General features: G+C 40.8%; 2 protein-coding genes across 2 annotated transcripts in view; one reads left to right on the forward strand and one right to left on the reverse strand.

The window, feature by feature from the left end:
- The window catches only part of LOC145437495 (pseudouridylate synthase PUS7L-like), a 140,657-nt gene that overhangs the window by 84,192 nt on the left and 35,955 nt on the right, over window positions 1-20,510 (reverse strand). The window lies entirely within an intron of this gene.
- Window positions 1-20,510, forward strand: part of LOC145437494 (fibrocystin-L-like) — a 63,720-nt gene that overhangs the window by 11,502 nt on the left and 31,708 nt on the right. The window contains exons 12-37 of the mRNA XM_080314754.1: window positions 2,386-2,535; window positions 2,637-2,868; window positions 3,710-3,857; window positions 4,045-4,216; window positions 4,653-4,766; window positions 4,832-4,995; window positions 5,683-5,882; window positions 6,545-6,846; window positions 7,397-7,654; window positions 8,706-8,924; window positions 9,638-9,827; window positions 10,036-10,153; window positions 10,844-10,955; window positions 11,415-11,600; window positions 12,175-12,338; window positions 12,805-12,904; window positions 13,275-13,400; window positions 14,027-14,184; window positions 14,829-14,974; window positions 15,047-15,177; window positions 15,996-16,136; window positions 16,196-16,297; window positions 16,873-17,091; window positions 18,036-18,287; window positions 18,872-19,018; window positions 20,073-20,232. Of these exons, the coding sequence (XP_080170880.1) occupies window positions 2,386-2,535; window positions 2,637-2,868; window positions 3,710-3,857; window positions 4,045-4,216; window positions 4,653-4,766; window positions 4,832-4,995; window positions 5,683-5,882; window positions 6,545-6,846; window positions 7,397-7,654; window positions 8,706-8,924; window positions 9,638-9,827; window positions 10,036-10,153; window positions 10,844-10,955; window positions 11,415-11,600; window positions 12,175-12,338; window positions 12,805-12,904; window positions 13,275-13,400; window positions 14,027-14,184; window positions 14,829-14,974; window positions 15,047-15,177; window positions 15,996-16,136; window positions 16,196-16,297; window positions 16,873-17,091; window positions 18,036-18,287; window positions 18,872-19,018; window positions 20,073-20,232 (4,411 nt within the window). The remainder of the gene's footprint in view (window positions 1-2,385; window positions 2,536-2,636; window positions 2,869-3,709; window positions 3,858-4,044; window positions 4,217-4,652; window positions 4,767-4,831; window positions 4,996-5,682; window positions 5,883-6,544; window positions 6,847-7,396; window positions 7,655-8,705; window positions 8,925-9,637; window positions 9,828-10,035; window positions 10,154-10,843; window positions 10,956-11,414; window positions 11,601-12,174; window positions 12,339-12,804; window positions 12,905-13,274; window positions 13,401-14,026; window positions 14,185-14,828; window positions 14,975-15,046; window positions 15,178-15,995; window positions 16,137-16,195; window positions 16,298-16,872; window positions 17,092-18,035; window positions 18,288-18,871; window positions 19,019-20,072; window positions 20,233-20,510) is intronic.

Raw genomic sequence — 20,510 nt, forward strand, 5'->3', positions numbered from 1 at the left:
GTCATATGACTCGATAGTCAGACGTCGAACACCGACATTTCATTTTAATTTCGGAGAATAGTAAAGTAATGACACTACTGGGATTTGTCTATTAGTCCTGGTACTTGAAAATGCGACCAAAAACTGCTAAAAGTGAGGGAAATTAGTATATTACAATCTAGGGATGGTGTGAACCTCTGAAAGGTTCAGGTTCGTGTGAACGTGAACCTTTTTGAAAGGTTCTGTGTGAACACGAACGTGAACCTCATGACGTCACGTGATGTCATATTGCTAATTTAAACCCCATATTTCAATTAGGTGATTGTCTATACTAATCTACTGTACACGATACCGAGCGACGACTCGGGGCCACGTAATAGCTCAGTACTGAAGTACCGGTACATACTGATGTTTGAAACGTCGTCAAATGTATCATCTGGGACAATCAACTGATATAATGATCCCATAAAATCAGTATCTTGCGTCGCTTTGCCAACAATTTCGACCTGATCGGACCATGTATTCGGCGTCTGAGTATTGCCACATGGATATTGAGCAGAGTGTAAAATGGGTTTCTATACTTGCTACCGATTAACAAGTTATACAGCAGTATAGCCAACACCCCAGTCGCACGGATTTGGTTTTTATGATACAGTATACATATGTAGTCAAGATTGACCCCGTACGCCTGCTAGATTTTTACATCAGAAGACGATATCAATCTCATTGATTGGTTGAATAAGGATCATTTGCTGACAAAATACAGTGTATATTTCGCTCTTGATGTCATGTGATTGCGGGTCAAGCTCACAGCACAGAGACACTAAATATGCACAAACGCAAGGCTGGATATTTCGAGCAAACTTTTGTAACAATACAAGTAAATTTTTGAGATTGTCAAGGGCATGCTCGTTTAGTGTTGAATGTTTATGCTGCCAGCCCCATGCAGAGAGTGGCCCGCAGTTGAAAGTCAATAAATTTGAACCAAAGATGTTATAATGAAGTGTGAAAATTGCAATATATGAAAAAGGTTCACAGTGCAGAACCTACCAAGGTTCTGTTGTGAACGCGAACCTCAAATTTCCGAGGTTCACACACAGAACACGAACGTGAACCTCACGTTCACACCATCCCTATTACAATCCAAACCATTCGATATCACCAAATAGAGTGTAAAAAGTGGATTTAAAAAGATTTTAATTGGGAACTGAGCAGTAGGGCTCTTCAAAAATGACTTTTTTTCTCAAATCGTACTGGCTACTTGATAAAATTGTTAGGTTACCTAATTTAAGCCTACGCACAAAATTTGGTTCAATTCCAGCCAGTAACCGCTTTGCTACAGGAGATGAAAGTCTCTATTTACTATATAAAAATAAATAATAAAAATTTTGAAAATTTTCTGTTTACCCCATGAAAGTGTTAGGCTGTCTATAGAAACGATGCTGACCAAATTTGGTTCAATTCCAACCAGTGGAAGCGGAGTTATTGCCGTCGAAAAATTTGGATTTGAATAAAATAGTATTTACGGTGACCGATTCTTTGTTTATTTATTATAATTGTGCTCACCGTAAATACTATTTTATTCAAATCCAAATTTTTCGACGGCAATAACTCCGCTTCCACTGGTTGGAATTGAACCAAATTTGGTGAGCATCCTTTCTATAGACAGCCTAACACTTTCATGGGGTGAACAGAAAATTTTCAAATTTTTTATCATTTATTTTTATATAATAAATAGAAACTTTCTTCTGTAGCAAAGCGGTTACTGGCTGGAATTGAACCAAATTTGGTGTGTAGGCTTAAATTAGGTAACCTAACAATTTTATCAAGTAGCCAGTACGATTTGAGAAAAAAAGTCATTTTTGAAGAGCCCTACTGAGCAATCAACACAATGACTTGGACTCTGACTCGAGTCATAATACCATGACTCGTACTCGACCCTCTGCTCGATGACTTGGACTCGGACTTGACTCGGTGGTGAATTGAAAATGACTCGACTCGAGTCAAAACTATGAAAGTGAGATTGACTTGTGACTTGGTTACAACCCTGGTGGGCGCCTCCAGAAATTGTTCAGTTTGCCTAAAACAACGCTGCAAATGTGCCTCAATTCCAACCCGTAGAAGCGAAGTTATTTAAGTAATAAATTTTGTGCAGTAGGGTTGTTCAAAATAGACTTTTTTTTCAAATTTCGCTGGGCAGTGGGCCCCTCCTGAAATTGTACAGTTGTAATTAGCCATTTCATTGAGCTGCAATACCAATAAAACAGGTCCAAAAACAAACACCTCTTGTATTAAAAGCTTACAAATACATATCAGAATGACATCATGGTGAACAACATAATTTCAAATTATGCGGCTGGGTATTTGTAGAGTCACTTATGGACACTACCTTCTCTATACTTCTAGCGACGGTCTTATCGTCTGGCGCTGCCTCGACTGTGAAGAAATGGATAGAGAATTTGCCGACGATGCAAGGAGAACAGGTGACAGTGGTCAAAGATAGTGAGCCGGGAGCGTGCTTCTCAAGCTACACGATTACCGTTGAATCCACGCGGGGTACGTGAATGTTTTAATGTGTCAAAGTTGAGCATAGGTTTTCCTTTGGTTTTACATATATTCCAATGATTCTCGATTACATTTAACATTTGTAAACCAAGGATCGCTGCCTCTGCAAGTACAATCCGCGTCGACCCAGTTTATCGACGTAGACTTGACGATAACAACGCCATCTGTGGCTTCGAGATCTACTTTCGCGTTAACCTACAACGGGATACCGTCTGCACCGGCAACTGTCGGAGACGCCGCGTCTGTCGCTAGTGCCGTGAAGACTTTGTTTGCTCCGATGTGCCCGAAAAATCTCGAACAACCCGGCAACCCGTGGCTGTCTTTGTGAGTACAACTATATCAGTGTGAGCTTAGTAATAATTTTCATCATTTCAAAACCCAACAAGAGTGCGATACAATGAAAAGCATCGAGCATGTCCACATTCAAGTTGAAATACAAACAATTTCTACTCAATCAATACTACTTAGCCCTCTAGTTTACCGGACCACGACCTGACATATCAATCTCGCCTTTCCACACATGCCATCTTTTTTGTCACCTGTCCTTTTATATTATCTTCTTTTACTTTTCATTCAGTGTGCATGCCTCCTTTTGTGCAACCATACACCAGGTGGGTGTCTGATTGAAAAGACCACTCCAAGTCGTTTCAACGCCTTCCTATCTTTTGTTGTATCGCAGTCTTGTGGTGTGTTGAAATGATGAAATTTTTAGCAATACTCCCACCTGGGCCTAGGCGATGTAAAGAAGAGGCATAGTGTATTCACACAAGTCTATCATCACCCCAAATGTGTAGGAAACTTTGTTTTTCAGAAAATAAACTTGCACTGTATTGAGTTTGTTTGGCTGTACTTGCATCTAGCCTGACCGATATCATAATTTTGAGCCAATACCAATATAACACCAATATTACATATTTTTGTGTGTATATTGCAGCCGATAACAAAATGTGAAAAATTTCATACTTATAGTGTAAAAACATAACTTTTCGACATTTTTGCTTAAAAAAATAAACCGTGGTCCTCATAAATTGATGCAGCAGTACTGAAGACCCTCTGACTCAGAACATGGTTGATGATGTCATTGGACAGTCTGATAAATATTCTACTTGTAGCATCACTTGCTTTAATTAGGTGTCAAGGTCACTTGGTATTTTCTGTGTTTCAGGGATTTCGAATCGGTCAGCGACAGACTCGGTGAAAGTTCTGGAGAAATGACCGGCGAAGATTCCTACTGCGGCACCAAATCTTTGAAAAATCCATCCACTCTCGTGATCAATCCGTATTACCCTAACCAAATTATCGAGGGCTCCAAGGTAAGCGGAGTTGTCGCGCCGTTGCTCATAAAAGAGACGGCATACTTCCACATACTTGCTTTTTTTTCAGTCGGTAAACTCGTAATTGAAGACACTCCTTTGTGTTTAAACTATTGTATCATGCACAGCAGTAGTGCAGAGGCATTTGTTGAAATATATCTCGTAATAAACGTCCTTGTATTTATAGTTCTGTATCGCGTACAAAGGGGCGAATACCTTCACCGTGGGCATTGAATATCTCTTTACTGACAACGCGGATAATTCCGAAAGCGAGGGTCAATTCCAGTACAGCTATCAAGGCAATAACAATTGGAAACACGTGTGCAAAGATGTGTACAGCAGCCTTTCCAGTGTAAACGGTAATAATTTCCTGTCGAGTGTGATGTGTTTGCTAAATTGTTTCCGACACCTCAATTTTTCAAATTAGATAAGAATTACACATATAGCTAAACACTTTTTTCTAAATTCGATTAAAATTAGCATTACTGAAAAAACTTTGAAATTGAAGTATTCATAGCATTCCGTATTCATAGCAATTGTCTGTACTTTACACCTAGCTTGGCTTGTTTTGCACTATACAGTTCTGTAGCATTTACAGGAAAACCATAAATTAGATTAGAATTGAAATTAGAGCGTAGAAACATTTCACTAGTGAGATTATAATTAAATTTCCACCAATTGGCTCGTATTGGTATAATTAGATACCTAGATGGAGGTAGTCGTCCATGTCTGACTTGTTGATACATTTGCGAAGTTTAGTGAGAAGAGGTGCATCTCTTATTTTTGATATATCAGGATTCAATGTACGACTCGCCAACATTACTTTGAATGCGGATGCTTCCGACGATGATTTCTTTTTGGACAATATCTTCATTGGTCAAATTTACTTGCTCGACACCGAACTGTCAGGTATGTTAATAAATTTTTTGCTATTGGCGTACGCAGTGTTCGATTATTATCTTTTTCATTTACAGCATTGCGAGGAATGAGAAAGTTGCCGCAAACCAACATCAAACTTGAAGAGGTCGAGGTCGCCGTATCCGGTGCCGATTACGCCATCACAATGAAGGCGTATGAGTGCGCGACCGGCATTGGACTGCTCCAAGGTCGTCAAGGGTCAGAATTCGGCAGTGCGGCCGTAAGACTCTTGTGATTGTTTAGCTGTCATTATTAGAGATTCCATGTCCCGATCCAAATCTAGATTTGAAATAATTGTGATTCTCAAATTTTCAAATCCGTTGTTAATTTTGAAGAGCGTCTTGGAGCTACGAAACTTCAATATGCAATTGAATAATATCTTCATATTGCAATAAACCTGGATATTTTCGGATGACACCCGTCAGGGGTTATCGTCAGCAACTGGTAGAGAATTCAAAAGAATTTTATATACCAACAAGAAGAGTCATATCACCAATAATGATGTCACAGGCATGAAATTTCGAATAATCAAACCAAGCAGATACCTTACAAAATTAGCATCTAGTGTTACTAACCCTTTTAACACTTGCACCCCTTGAGCTTTCAATAAAACTTCTTGCACCCCCTGTCCATTTTCAACACAAATTCTGATGGTACCTATATGGAAACCAAAATAATTATTGACATGAGATTGTGCTCGGGCCCCCAAGAAAATTTGATTTAAATAAATCAGCCCAGAAAATCTATAATTTTTAGTTGGTTTGCAGAATAATGTTGGGGTCTAGAAAGTGTATAGGCCTTATTCCATAATGCATCTCATACCCCCAGCTTTGATGCTTTGTACCCCAAGGGGTTCACGGGCCCCTGGTTAAGAATCCATGACTAAGAATGTTTTCTGCCGTCTCAGATTACGGTGGTCCGCACGCAAGCGGCCGCGCCTGAAATCGGCGGCACGTTCACCGTCACCCTGCCCACTACGAGCGCTGCTTACGGCGGGACATCCTCCGCCATACCTTGGAACGTGGAGGAGGCGGAATTGGAACAGTATCTGGAAGCTCTGCCGGGATTATCTGATGTTACCGTGAAGAGAAGCGGCACATGCCGAGGGTATGTACTCTCTCTCTCTTTATCTCTTGCTGAGATGCTTTCATTTTGGGCAATTCGAAGTGGGTTGTTGGTTTTGAAGCGATTCGGAATTTTATCTCGGTATATAAAATTTAGTTTTATTACATCTGTGGTTTCACGAGAGGTACTTCTATTCAACAGTTTTTTCAGACAAAATAAGGTATTTTTTATACTTTGAATTTGAGAAAGTACTGGTATTAGTCATTTTGCACTAGTCGCAAATATGCTATTTTGAAAGTAGCCAGCGTTGACCGACTACTAAAGGTGCACATCCTCTCCACCAAGTCCACTTTGTGAAGCTACCTACCTTTATAAGTGGTTTTAAAGTGCCCTGGAAACCGCCCTTATACCTGTAATTGAGTAGAAATTTACGGCATTATTTCTGCGTCAGTACCAGTGATGACTCCCTATTTATATACTTCTAATATATATTATATATTTCACACAAATACGAGAGTATAGTACGAGTATATTTAACACTCATTATCGATATTTCCTGTATCATGAAAGTCATATTGAGCTTTCATTTTTTGCGAATTGATAACGGTGCTATTCCTACGTCAGACTTATGCTTGTCTTAGTACACAGAATGTCATCGTCTCTTCGCACGAACTTCATCATGATATATCTGTTCTGTTTTACAGGTACAATTGGCAAGTCACGTTCGAAAATCCTGCTGGAAACCACGAGTCGCTTTCCGTTACCCCCTCTTTCACCAACGCCGCTGCGGCTATCGAAACTGTCACTACCATTGAGGGGGGCCTTTATCTCAACCCGATACCCGGAGATTGGTTGCGTGTGGCGCACAGCAGCCCGCAAGTCGAAATTTCCATCAACAACGTGCCCAGCTTGTGCACTGACGATCAGTGCTCGTATGCGTTTGTCACTGCTTCAACCCCGACTGTTTCCAATGTGGCGCTGTCCAGCCCCACCTTGACTATTACAGGTTGGTAACTGGGAGAGATGAGCAGTTTCAATATTTAGTAATGGTCGGTTGTTCTATCAATCCTGCCTGAATGGAAGAAAGCTCACTAGAAATTGAATTTTTGCGGATCACAGCTGGTCAATGTTGAAGCTTCTTGCATAATAAATATTTCCGCTTTGAATGCTGCCGAGGTTACAGATTGCTGCAAAAAGGAAGGCACAGCTTCAGAGGAAATAAATGATGGTTATATCTTGAAATAGATCAATTCGGCTGGCTGGATGAAAAAATCAATCTTATATTCTGTGGAACAATCCTTCATCTTTTTTTCAAATTATGTGACTCGCTAGTGGTTTTGAAAATAAAGACTGTTTTATTTACCGGTGCATTGCAACTATAGTAGTGTCCATGCTTTCTCTACATCTACAACTGTACACTCGTTTGTACATATAGTTATTAAAGTTTCAGATGTTATTGTTGTGTACAGCACCCTAGTGTAAAAATGATATCTTTTTATATTCTATAGATTATATTATATCTTAACTTGCTGGTAACACCAATGATCCATATTTAGGTACCGGCTTCAGCACAACTGCCAGTGACAATACAGTCCAAGTCGGCGGGGCAGATTGCGCCGTGCAGTCCTCTACGGCTATCGAAATACAGTGTACCTTGTCCGAAGCTCCGAGCGGAACTCAAAATGTTGTGGTCAACGTGAGAGGATCTGGGCTTTCGAACGAATTTTCGGTTGATATTCCAATCATCGTCAGCTCAGTCAGTCCAGAAGCGGGTAGCACTAATGGCGGCACTCGGGTTGTCATCACAGGATCAGGTGCGTATTTTGCCGTGGAACTTGAACAGTATTAATTTTCCAGTGGAAATTCTCCGAGGTTCAGGCACTACTGATAGCAGTAGATATGCCATTGTTTGAACGTCTTTCTAATTTGCAATATTAGTAATTTGATTCCAATAGTTCTGCTGCACAATTCTTTGGTACACTCTAAAATGTAACTAGCCGCACAGTTCGTAGAACTGCTATTCCGAAATTTATGTAATGCCCCCTCGAGCCGACTAGATTACCGTTTGACACGCGAGCATTTTATAACTCGCGAAGTAATTATTGGTCAGTACATAGAATTGTCTCATTGTCATTGATAAATCAAACCATCAATTTGGTCATATGCATGAATGTGAATGGACTTAGCTCTTAGGATGCAGAATAATTCGCAATAAGACTGATGATTCGGGGTTCTGACTCACCTCGTTTTGACCATGCATGAATTCCAATGGCTTCGGATTCTGACAATAAGCCGAATTCTAGTGTTTCAGATGGTTTAGGTCTCGATCTTCATCATCAGCATTGGTTTATTAGCGATTTTTATCAGTTCAATACACCACAAAAATGCGATACTATGAAAAAAAAGGAAGGTGTCGAAGGAATAGTCTATGGAATCAGACGCCCACCTTGGCCTAGGCGGTGTAAAGAGGAGGCATGCACACTGAATGAAAAGTAAAAGAAGACAGCATAGAAAAAAATTGCTTTGCTCAAATTGCTTTGAATGAGCAGACGCTAATGTGCTGAAAATATTTGAGTGTATTTCAATGCTAACATATTATTCGAGTGTGTATTGAAGTTCGGTACGTCCAGGAGCGTCTTTATATTACCAATGCAAAGTTTCTTTACGTTTCTGCACATTTGAATGGTTTTCCATCTCGAAAAGGTTTCTCGGGTCACAGATTTTGTTTGTATAATTATTAAAATATTAACTAATAAAAATAAATCTGTGAGTGTTTCCGTACTTCTAACGTTAAAAGCGAATAAACCTTTCACCCTTAACCTCTCTAATCGCCATTGCAGTGTTTGCATTTCAAATCGTTTTCAGGATTTTCCGCAAGTACCACGGTTGGGTTAGGGGCATCTGCGTCGTGTGAGGTAACAGACGTCGGCTACAATTCCATATCCTGTGTGACGACCGCGGACGCGGCGGGCGAAGTAGATGTTACCGTGGGAGATGCGGTTGCCAGCGATGCCAGCCAGAAGTTTACCTTTGAAGCCGCTACCGCCAGTGGTTCGATTAGCCCTACCACCATGTCTGTTGCCGGTATGATGTTTTGTTATATCGTTTGGGTTTTTTGAAGCGATTTGCTTGAGTTCACAAATAAATGGACAGCATTATGATACTTTGAACACGAATATAAGTTTTCCAGTTGACTTCCAAATGGAAATATCGATTTGAGCAATGCTTGAAATTGTGTGTGGCATCCTATCTTTACGGCCAACGTTCAAGTAGCAGTTTGTTGAAATTTTGGACACAGATCAGCATTGTCTGGTAATTTTAACATGAAATTATATTGATAGTTGACTTAATTCTGTTTCATTTGTAGTCTGATATGTACTGTCCCGGTAAACTATTATGCAGGAAGTTCACGGCTTTCGAAATACACCATCTGTGGTTTCATTCAACCATTGGTTGCATAAATACAGGGGTTAGAATTAAAAACCCGAAATACCAATACTGGTTGCGTCAAAATACGTTGGCACTAGGAGTTAATATTTTGCTCGGATTTGAACTCGATTGCGGTATAGTGTATATATTTGTGCCCGCATTCGTTTGCAATATAACCATCGAAACTACAAGTCTCTCGATTTAGTCTGATAGAACAACGACTGAATGGCTAAAGTTAATTTTACAATTACTTGTTGAAATGTAGGGCGAGTATTCCGGGAATTATAACTCAAGACATTGACACATTTACCCAGTATTGGTCCGTAATTGGTAAATGATTTGACCATTTGCGATTATTTCTACTGCAGGTGGCGAGCTTACCATCAGTGGTACGGGATTGGGAACAGCTTCTGATGATAACTCGGTTTATGTCAATGGTGTAGCAGCCACAATCTCTGCGTGGACGGACACCTCGATAACAGTGACGGCGCCATCTTTGCCACCGAGCACGTATACCGTGGACGTATACGTACACCCTACCGGATATGCGGACATGAGGTATGGTCCCGACTGTTTTTAATAATCGTGCACTGCCGATGGATATCATACTAGTTTAAGAAAATCAAGCAACACACTTAACCATAGCCAAGATATGGCGGAAAGAAAATGGAAAATTGTACAAAAACTTGTCCTTCTGTATCATCATTGACACTGTCTGTTTGTATATTTTTTGTTTGGAAGAAAAATAAAGACTCTACATTCACAGCGCCGGCGATTCCGTGGAATATATCTTCTCCGTGACGGGCGTCTCGGCCACCGCGTCATCGCTCATGGGCGGACGGGAATTGACCATCAGCGGCAGTGGGTTTGATGGAGATGTCGAAGTGAGATAGATTGCTTGTCGTCAGGCTTGTAAGCCTGTGTGCCCTCATCAAATACGTTATGCGTTGCGCAGATTGTTAATACGTTATAGGATGTATTATAATGGGGAAGTACAACCGCAATCATTAAAAGCCACACAATGCGCACCTCTGATATACAATTACAGTAATTAATGGATTGGAGAGAAATCACGGCAATATCATTTTAATCAAATTTGTGAAAGGTTCCTATGTTCTAATTGTGATTCCAACCTAATTCCTGGTTTTCCTGAATATGCTACAGGAGAACTGTATAGTGCGAAACAAGCCAGGCTTGGTGTACATATATTTTCCATTCGCATGAAACTTGATGATTGTTGTGTTTCTTTCAAATGCGGAACGTACTTCAAATTTCTTTTTTTTTAAATTCGGAATTTGAATCAATTTCTAAGTCTTTGCAAAATTAGCAATTATTATTCCAATCTAATTTGGGAAAAAACTGTCTCTATAATACTAACTGGGAATGGCTGAAAATCCGACCCTTGTCGAACTCTCGATGTTAGTAGTAATGGATTTTATTTTGTGTGCATTGAATATGTAACGTGGAATAGCGAATGTAGACTTAATACAATTAGTACAGCGACAGACGTGTCAAATTGTGTAGGAAATATTCGTAGTCGGATATAAATCAAATTTTTCGTCATGATTTTTCAGGTCTCCCTGGGCGATCTTCCTTGCTCGGAAGTTACGAAATCTGCAACGTCAATCACGTGCATGACTGGTTCCGCAAGCGCGACGCACCAAGTGCAGAACACCGGCACGGGAGGTATCTTTCGTACATGAATAGGATTTTAGAAACACAGAAATTCAATATGTATTCCACTCGAAGCTTTTCCACTGATTCTTATCAAAAGCAAACTTCAATAAATGCGGTTAACCAAATCTGAAATGTGAAAAGAATTCTATTGTTGTAACATAATAATTACAAGTGTCAAACTGCAGATAACAATGCACAGTCATGGTAGCCTATAACAGATACAAATTCAACCATTAAAAAAATTAAAACATAAAATAGCCTAATAAGAATACATCACTTAAGGAAAGATGCTCAGGGTATAGAGATGTTCCTTCTGGCGGCAGAGGATCAACTTTTGCAGCACATAATGGTAGATTTTAGGACCATTGAATAGAAAAGGGAGGGACCACAAGCAATTATGGAAAACTAATTGGTACTATAATGTTTGGTGCACTCGGGGTGTTTCAATGACGGAATACTTATTTTCAGTCGACGGAGAGGGATACGCTTGGAGTACTACCGCACTTAATGTGAACACCGGGGATAAAGTGGTGTGGGCGTGGTCGCAGATCGCGGGCGTGTCAGGCGCCGCGTATCAAGTGTTTTCGACTGCGTCCGCCACGGCCAGCGTCTACGACGGTAACGGATTCAACAGCGGCACTCCTACATCCGAAGGTAAACGCAGGCGAAATTTTTTCCAACTTTTTCAACTTTACTACGACTTCGACTGGGGCAACAAAAAAAAGATACACGTTTGAACATCTCGAGTCATTATCACTGTTATTAGGTGCAGATCGGTAACGAAGTAGGCCATTTTTACCTCACTTCACACAGTTTTCACTCGTGTAGACATACCTACGCCTGGAATAGTTATATTTTTACTTGGAAATCTGATTTATTAGATATTTACGGCGTTACTTATACTTCTACTTGAGTACTTATGATGACTCGGGTCATTTTATGTACTCGAGAATATATGACTCGAGTTGGGTCGCGTGAAAATCTTACCTCGAGTCACTTCACAAATCAAGTCATTTGTCATACTCAAGATAGTGCCTAGAGTCATTATAATTTATAACCCTGGTATCTGATTCGAATTCGCCATGACTCGATTTTGTCCTAATATTATCATGATAATTGATAGTTCAATAGCATTTAACATGCTACGATTTTGTCATAATTGATGGAATTTATGGCCAAAATAAAACAAAATTGAATTTTTGAATTCCCTATTTTGTGAATCTCACAGGAGCTTTCGAGTACCAGTTTAACCAAGCCGGCACTTATCACTACGGCGGGCTGGGCAACGCTGCGAGTAACATATTCATGCGCGGGGTCATCGTTGTCACCGACGCTGCAGACGCCTCGTTGCCCGTTGTTGTGTCGTCTAGTGGACATCAAGCTACAGTACCGGTAGGTAACGCAGTTCTGAGTCACTCGTTTGCGCTTGCACAGGAGTCATTCATGTTGTATTTGTTGGCATGACTGCACAATTGGATGCTTGAATTTTTGAAATTCCATGTTCTGTGATGATTGCCCCTGAAGATGATCAGCTCTATAGCTTTACATAGTGGATGCATTTATGCATTATTGAAATGTATATGAAAGCTCTGTGCCCCCTAAAGTCTTTTCTACATATTCACATAACGAATACATTATTAGGATGTGTATTGAAATACTTCACCACAACAAAGTATTTTCACGGAGATTTCCACATGTCTACAAAATGAATACATCATTAAAATGCATACTTAACATTTGTGCCCACTAAGTCTGCTCACGGATCTGTGCTACATATTTAAATGATGAATGTATATTAAAATTTATGTTGTAGCTCTAAACAACCCCCAAGAAGTTTTTTCACGGTTCTGTTCTACAGGCTGGCGGTCTGACTGTGACTTACTCGCAAGATTCGACGCCTGTTATTACCAGTGTCAGCCCGTCTTCCGGCACCACGAACCAAGTCATCACGATTACTGGTCAGTTCGAGATCGATGATGCTCGATATTGTATCTAGTGTGTTTGTGTGTCTGCATATTTACCAACATTTTATTCTGCTATTTGCAATGTTTTGTTACCGGCGGACGACGGTGTTTTGAATATTATATCAGCACATTTTTCCAAGATTTTGCGCTATCATTGCAGCTATGTGCGAAATTTGTCACATGCATTATTTGAATGTTATATGTGCACTTTATCGCCAAGATTTACCGCTGTCGTCGTGGCTATTTGCGATATTTTGTTGCAGGCGGTATTTCGAACACTATATCAACGCTTTTTCGCCATCATTTTGTGCTGTAATCGTTGGTGTTTGTGATATTTTAAATAATATATCTTGATTATATTTAGGAACTGGATTTTCCAACACTCTTGCCGAGAATCATGTCACAGTTGGAGACGCGGCTTGTGTTTTGGAAGCGGCTACCGAATCAGCGCTCGACTGTAAAGTTGACGGCAGTGCAGAATCTGTAGTCGGTACGTTGGTTCTTCTCAATATGCGATGTATCAATATCTCAGCACAAACGTTACTGTGTATCTGTGTCTTGCATGGCATTTCTGAACAATATTTTAGATCCAGAACCAAAAAGTCTGAGTACTGCCAGCAAATTTTTGACCTAGTTATCGCGTCACGGCACCGTACACCGGGATAAAAACCGTACACCAAAATATGTATTAGTTTTGTATAAAAAACCTCCAAGAACGCAGTATTTTATCCTCTTGATCTGATTGCATATTCAGCTAGCCCGAAATATCAGCCTTTTCAAAGAGGTAAAACGAAGGGCTTCTAATGCCCGTAAATATACTTTATTTTAAATTTAATAGTTATTTAACTCTTCCAAGCCAAGTGGATTGGGTTAATTGGAGAACAGTCAAATTTTCTCTCATTAAATACTGAATTTATAAAGAAATCGATTGTTATGTGCAGTTTTAAATTGGTTACTAATGCTTAAAAGCTAGAATAACCTAACTAAACAAATATGAAAAGCTTCTACCTACATGGCTTCCCTTATTTGTTGTGGTTAACTCCATGCCCAATTGCCCATGCACAACTTTACTCGTAATAATTAGGTTATGCAAGTGATATAATCTATTTTCTCCAGGTACCTATCTTGAGGTCAAAGTCCGCGTGGACGGAAAAGGCTACTCGATGAGTCAGATCAGAAGTAACGACCAGCGTTACCACGCTGTCCTGCCCCACATTTCGGCAATTTCACCCAGCGTTGGGTCGCTGATCGGCGGAACAAGCATCACGATCGCTGTAAATTTGGAAAAATACTTATTTGTGACTTTGTGTCAAAATAGAACCTGAGAGATATCTTTATTGAAATATTGGATATCGGCCTTTCCAATGACATCAAGTAAAATTCTATTCTAATCAAGTAGAGGTAGTTTTGTATTATGCACACTTGAGTAATTAGTGCAAGTACGCAAAAACTAGTTGAGTAATTTGAGAAAATAAAATTACTTCTGTACCGACCACATCTGCTTCCGTAAAGCTTGGAACATCAATTTGAGTATCAATTGCTGTGATTCAAATCAATTTTTTTTGCTTATCGATGTTGGGTAACCCTGTTACTAAATATTATTTTATCAACTAGAATTTACATTTTGATGCTTCCCAACGTGGGATTAGCTTATCGGAACCATCTGAGTTCACTTGGAGGTGAAATTACTGTGTTTTTTAAACTACTATATCGGACTGGAATTACTAATTTCTTACTGGGCTGAAGTTTGAATGGAAATATATCAAGTTTATAGAGATACACTCCTCAAGTTACTGCCAATAATTAGGAGTTCTGGTTGGAAAATGTTCCATTTTTATATTGGGATGTCATATTAACGATATTAGTTTGGAAATACGATATCAGCTGGCATCTTGTCCAAAACATCTGTTTTGTGCAGGGCGGCGGTTTCACCAACGTGGCGTCTGTCAAAATCGGCGGGGTGGACTGTTCCGTGACTTCCTCCGATTATGGATCGGTTGCCTGCGTCACTGGGGCTTTGCTGGCTGGAAGCTACGACGTCGACGTCGCTATGAACAATAACGGGTGAGTTTTGATGTTGGATACCTATTTTCAGTATTTAATTTCCGTTGAACTAATCACAATTCTTATTTTTAGAGTTAACTTGGACGCTGTTTGTATAGCTGCGTCTTGCGAATTTGAATACGCGACTTCGGCCACGATTACATTGCAGTCAATTACCCCTGATGCCGTTAGCGGCCAAACGGAGTTCACTATCGCGTGGAACGGTGCGTATCACATCCAGGGGTAGTCGAAGTTGTCATTAGTGGTCATTGCCGGCACTCGAGTAGAAGTAATGCTGGAAATTTCTGCTCGATTACAGATTGAAGTCGCTGTATTCGGAACCACCCATCACTACTTCAACTAGTAGAAAACTAATTAAAACGAGAAAAGTTCAATTTTGGAACATTTAATCTGTTGACACTGAGGGTGGTGTTGTTTTACTCATCAAAATGATGCGAAAATAGCTAAAGGAAATATGTCGTTCACGCCAAGGTGGTTTAGATACCACGTTCAACGGAAGATGTTAAGTTGGGAGATTTATGTCAAAATTGGGCCTAGTGCATTCTATTTCTTTAAGACAGAAATAGATCATGTCTAACAATGTTTTATACATAAGAATAGGACATGATCTAATTCTGTCCTTAAGAAATAGAATACACCAGGCCCGGTTTTTACGTAAATCTCCTGACTGGACATCTTCCGTTGAACGCGGTATCTAAACCACCTTGGCGTGTACGACATATTTCCTTCATAACATCGGCTGACAACTATTTAAAGTTTAATCTCTGCGTGACCGCTGGAGCGTGAAGTTTTTGTGGAAATTTCAATAACTTGCAGCTCCATTTCGGTGGCGTTCTGGAGAAAATGGCGGCGGCCAAAATTTTTTTTTCGTTTTGCCCTTCAATTTGAGGCCACATCATTTTTAGAGTGCAGTGCCCCTTTAAATCAGAATGGACAGTCCCTTTTATTGGTGCTAGAGAAATGCTGAAACTGAAGTATTCGAAATCTGCTCAGCACAGTGAATAAACCATGCGTATTACAGGATTAGCATCAGATACGGTCGAGGTCAAGCTTGGAACAGTGGTTTGCACCAGCACCGAAGTTACGGACGCGCACGTAAAGTGTTCGGTGGACGGGATGCCGGCCGGAACATACGATGTAACAATGAATATCGATGGAAAAGGTGAATTCCTGCGTTTTCAGGGCGTCCAGTAAATGCTTAAAAACGTTGTGTTTGCGCAGGATATGCCGACAGCTCTCTGACCGTTAGAAGCGCGGCTGTGCTAGACTCGGTGAGTCCGAGTGCGGGGAGCGTTAATGGCTTCACTACCGTCACGATTAACGGTAAGTATCTCAGCTCTGGTTTATCAACATTCAAGATATTCATGGTCGTTTTCCTCCAGGCTGTTAACATTTTGCTTATACATGTTCAACTCTTGCCAGGCAGACAAATGATGTGGTTTTATTCGTTCAGAGCAAATTTGCACTAATGCTTGAAATCAGGCGATCGCAGCGATATGACCGCGTGTCAGAGACGCTATCATCAAGTCAGATGTAGTTGTAAGGGAGTTTACAGTGCATAAATACAGTGCAACTGTGTATCAAGAGAGATAGTCCCTTCACAAGCCAAAAATTGTGTGCAGATTGGCAGCAGTGGGTGTTAATAATCTTTCAATATAAATAGACGCACCAAGCAAACCCACGGCGCAACAGTAACAAAATAGGATATAGGTAAATATCAGATGTGATACTAGATTGAACCCACAATATCAAATCATGACAGGCTATGACAGTTCAATAGAGGTAGTCCTTTTTAAGAGAGCTACTTTAAGTCCCTAAATAGTCATGTTACTATTGTTACCGCAGGTAAAGTGGTATATTTGTATAGAAGTCGTAATTGTGTTTTTTGTGTGCTTAAGGCAATGGTTTCGATCCGGACACTGCTGCTGTCACTCTTGGTGCGCTGACATGCGAAGTACAATCTGCCACCACCAACACTATCGTGTGTGTGACCAGTCCGTCTTCCCAAGCCGAAACCGTGAATGTGAGCGTTGCGTCTTTCGGCGCGTCGGAGCTGTTGCAGTTCGCGTACGAGACTGGAATCACGCCTGAAGTTACCGCCATTAGCCCGTCGGAAGGTAAGTTGTATTTGCCATAGTAGTCGTTTGAAAAGTTGTGCATACTCGGCTACAGAGATGGTCATTACCAAAGTACTGCTTGTTCAGAAGGCTCAAATAGTCTTTGCCTACTTGGCGCTAATTGCTCACTGGATAGATGTTTTCTAGTATGGCTTTCACTGTAACTGTGAAGCTAAACTACGAGACTACTTGCTTTTTTACACTCACATTAGAAAGTAATAATGGGATTGATTTGCATCACTCTTATAGAATAAGTAGCCCCCTATGTCATCGTAACACAACGGAGATGCCTTTTAGCCAAACAATGACATAACGATTGTTGCGAATACGCTACAACTGGCAATGACTTTTTTTCAGGGTTGTAACCAAGTCACAAGGCCAGCTCCGAGTCACAAGTCAATCTCACTGTTATAGCTTTGACTCGCGTCAAGTCGAGTATTTTTCAATTGACCGCCGAGTCAAGTCCGAGTCCAAGTTAGTGAGCAGATGGTCGAGTCCGAGTCCAAGTCATTGCGTTGGCTGCTCAGTTTCCAGTTAGAGTCTTGTTAAACCCGCTTTTTATTACTCTGTTTGGTGATGTCCAATGGTTCGCATTTTCAATATATTAAATTCCCACACTTTCGACAGTTTCTGGTCACATTTTCAAGTACCAGTACCGGTAGACGAAATGCATGGTTACTTTGCTGATCTTCGAAATTACAATGAAATTTCGGTCTTGGCCGTCTGAGTCTCGAGTCACATGACTTGGTCCGAGTCCAAGTCGAGTTATTACGCAGATTGACTCGAGTCGAGTCATTTCCGTATTTTTGAGAAAACGACTCGTGTCAATCTTTGAAAATCACGACTCGAGTCAGACTCAAGTCGAGTCATGACTCGAGTCAGTACAACTGTTTCTTTTTTGAGTCATTTGTGGGGGACTGAAAATGGACTAATTTCACCTTCAGGCTCACCGGGTGATACCATCACTCTCACTGTCACCGTTGGTGCGCATACCCAAGAACCGACCATCGAATTTGGGGGTGTAGCTTGCGTCGGCGCTCAGTCGAGCGGAAACACAGTGGATTGCACTCTGGGCAGCAGATACGGCGGCGACGCCGAGATTTCTGTGGTTTATACGGAATTGGGAAAAGCGAACGTGGCCGCCGGCGTGACGTTTGGTTACAGGTTTGACGTGACGCAAAGCAGCCCGGCTTCAGGTGATGATTGCCATACGTTGTGGTTGTTTGAGATTTTGCCCAGTTATTCCTGCATTTGAGTACCTCGCGTTGAGACTCGATTAGTTGGAAAATAATTTCAAATCGCCCTGAAAGAGTGCCGACTAAAATTTGTCAAAGAGTGGATCTCATATTTCCCGACGATATAAGGTTTGAAACCACGTCTATATCCAGAGTAAATTTGGTGTTTTACCTGAATCTAAATTCGAATATTGTGGAAATTTGCATGAAAAGGTAATCGGAAATTATGTGTTCGAATCCAGCTTCGAGATATACGTATATCCGAATTTGGTCGAAATCAGAAATCAGTTTTTCCCTGATATCTCTGGTAAATCGAAAGTATAAATGCTTGGACAATAGTTTTACGGATGTTCGATGCCGAGATTTGCATATCACTAGCACGTTTATATGGACCCGTATAATGTCGTAATGTTCTTACCGCTCGATAAATAAAGTAGCTATATCATTCCTTCAAACGATAACGCGAGTTACATATTTTGTGCTCGATATCGTTTGTGGTGTTTTCCCTGCACTGCTGTGTCGAAAAAGGGTTTCTTTCGACACAGGAAGTCTCGGCGGCTACCAAGAAGTGACGATTACGGGATTCGGCTTCACGGAATCGACGACTGTAACTGTTTGCGATGTGAACGCGCCTACCGTCAACTACCAATCGAGCTCGTCTATCACCATTCTCACCCCACCCAACGCCGCAGGTGAATATTGTTAGATTACTTAACCCTTACGAGGTGGGCGTATCATATTTCATATGGCATGTCTCCGACACCGATTTCTCCATGTTGACACGCCCTAGACATCGGGTTATACGTTTTTTGAAAAGCTGAGACTTTTCCGATGTATTTGGTACCTTACTCAAAAATTTTGGTTTGTAAAAATAAAAAAAAATTAAAAATTAAATAAAATATGGTTATCACCTAAAACTTCCGGGTATTTTCCGAGTGGGAAATATTGTCGGAAAATCTGCCAGAACATCAGAAGTCAACATGTACGGTTTTCTGTGTAAATTTTCACCGTTTCAAACATCAAAACGTTTTCTGGAAAGTTTTCTGAGGGGGATTTGTAAATTTTGGTCACACTTCAGTGATTTTCAAGATCTAGGTCAAGTTCAAGTGCAAATGCAGTCGGCATATGAGTCATACTATGCCTGCAAATGGTTGGATATGACAAAAGAAAGCATATCGCGTTGTTTTATGCCATAAACCGGACTGTAGGGGCCGATTGAGTCTTGATCATTAACTTGACCTTGATGACCACTCACTGACCACGCCCATTTGTAAATTTTATATGTATTTTCCATTTTTCGATATCTGACGAACCGCGCGGTTTACAACCATGGTTGACGGCTTGTTTGAAACCAGGCAACAGTGGCTACGCACTGAAGCATCACATTCCTCTCTCTGACGCCATCCTGAGGGTCAGCCTTGAAAATTGAGAGAGAGAGAGATTTTTGGGGGGGAAAAGCTTGTTTATTTAAACTTATTACAAAACCTCAGACATGTCATGGGGTGTCGATCAAGGGTGGAATCGGTAGAGGGCTATACTCCGCCCACTTGTAAACCGGAACGGCCCAGATTCAAGACCTGGTGGGGTCACGGTGAGAATTTGAAAATTGAAGGTCAATTCTGCAAAATATGGCCCCACCTCGTAAGGGTTAAACTAGAATTATGCAATTCTGAACCAGGATTCGACTTGTGTTTACTTGTTATTTTGGATCATAATTGTCCCGGTTGAATATTCGTATTTTTGTAGGCGCGTGCCGAGTGTCTGTGTCCAACGCCGGACAATCGGTGGACTCCCCCGATACTTTTACGTACGACGCAAGTTTGACTCCTGAAGTGACAAGCGTCAGTCCTACCACGGGCGGCACTGGGGGCGGCACGGTTTTGACCATCACAGGAACCCAACTCTCGTAAGGCTATAGTGTAGGCTAGTGGATGGATGCTCTGCATAAATATTTGTAATGATTTACTCTATAATTACTGCCTGACTCATGGACGGTGGGTATGATCGCAACCTATATGACATCAAAGTTGAGAAACAGATGTCTAGTGAACCATTGTCATTTCTATCTAGCAGCTCCTCTTATTGTTATTCTGGAATAACGGTTATGCATATTGCATATCACAGACGAAAATGGATTTTTGCAATCAAATTTTATCCAAAACCCCAACAAAACATCTGCATACA

The sequence above is a fragment of the Botryllus schlosseri genome, chromosome 4 (genome assembly GCF_051294905.1).
Source record: "Botryllus schlosseri isolate E-star chromosome 4, Bs_hap1, whole genome shotgun sequence".
NCBI classification, from domain to species: domain Eukaryota; kingdom Metazoa; phylum Chordata; class Ascidiacea; order Stolidobranchia; family Styelidae; genus Botryllus; species Botryllus schlosseri.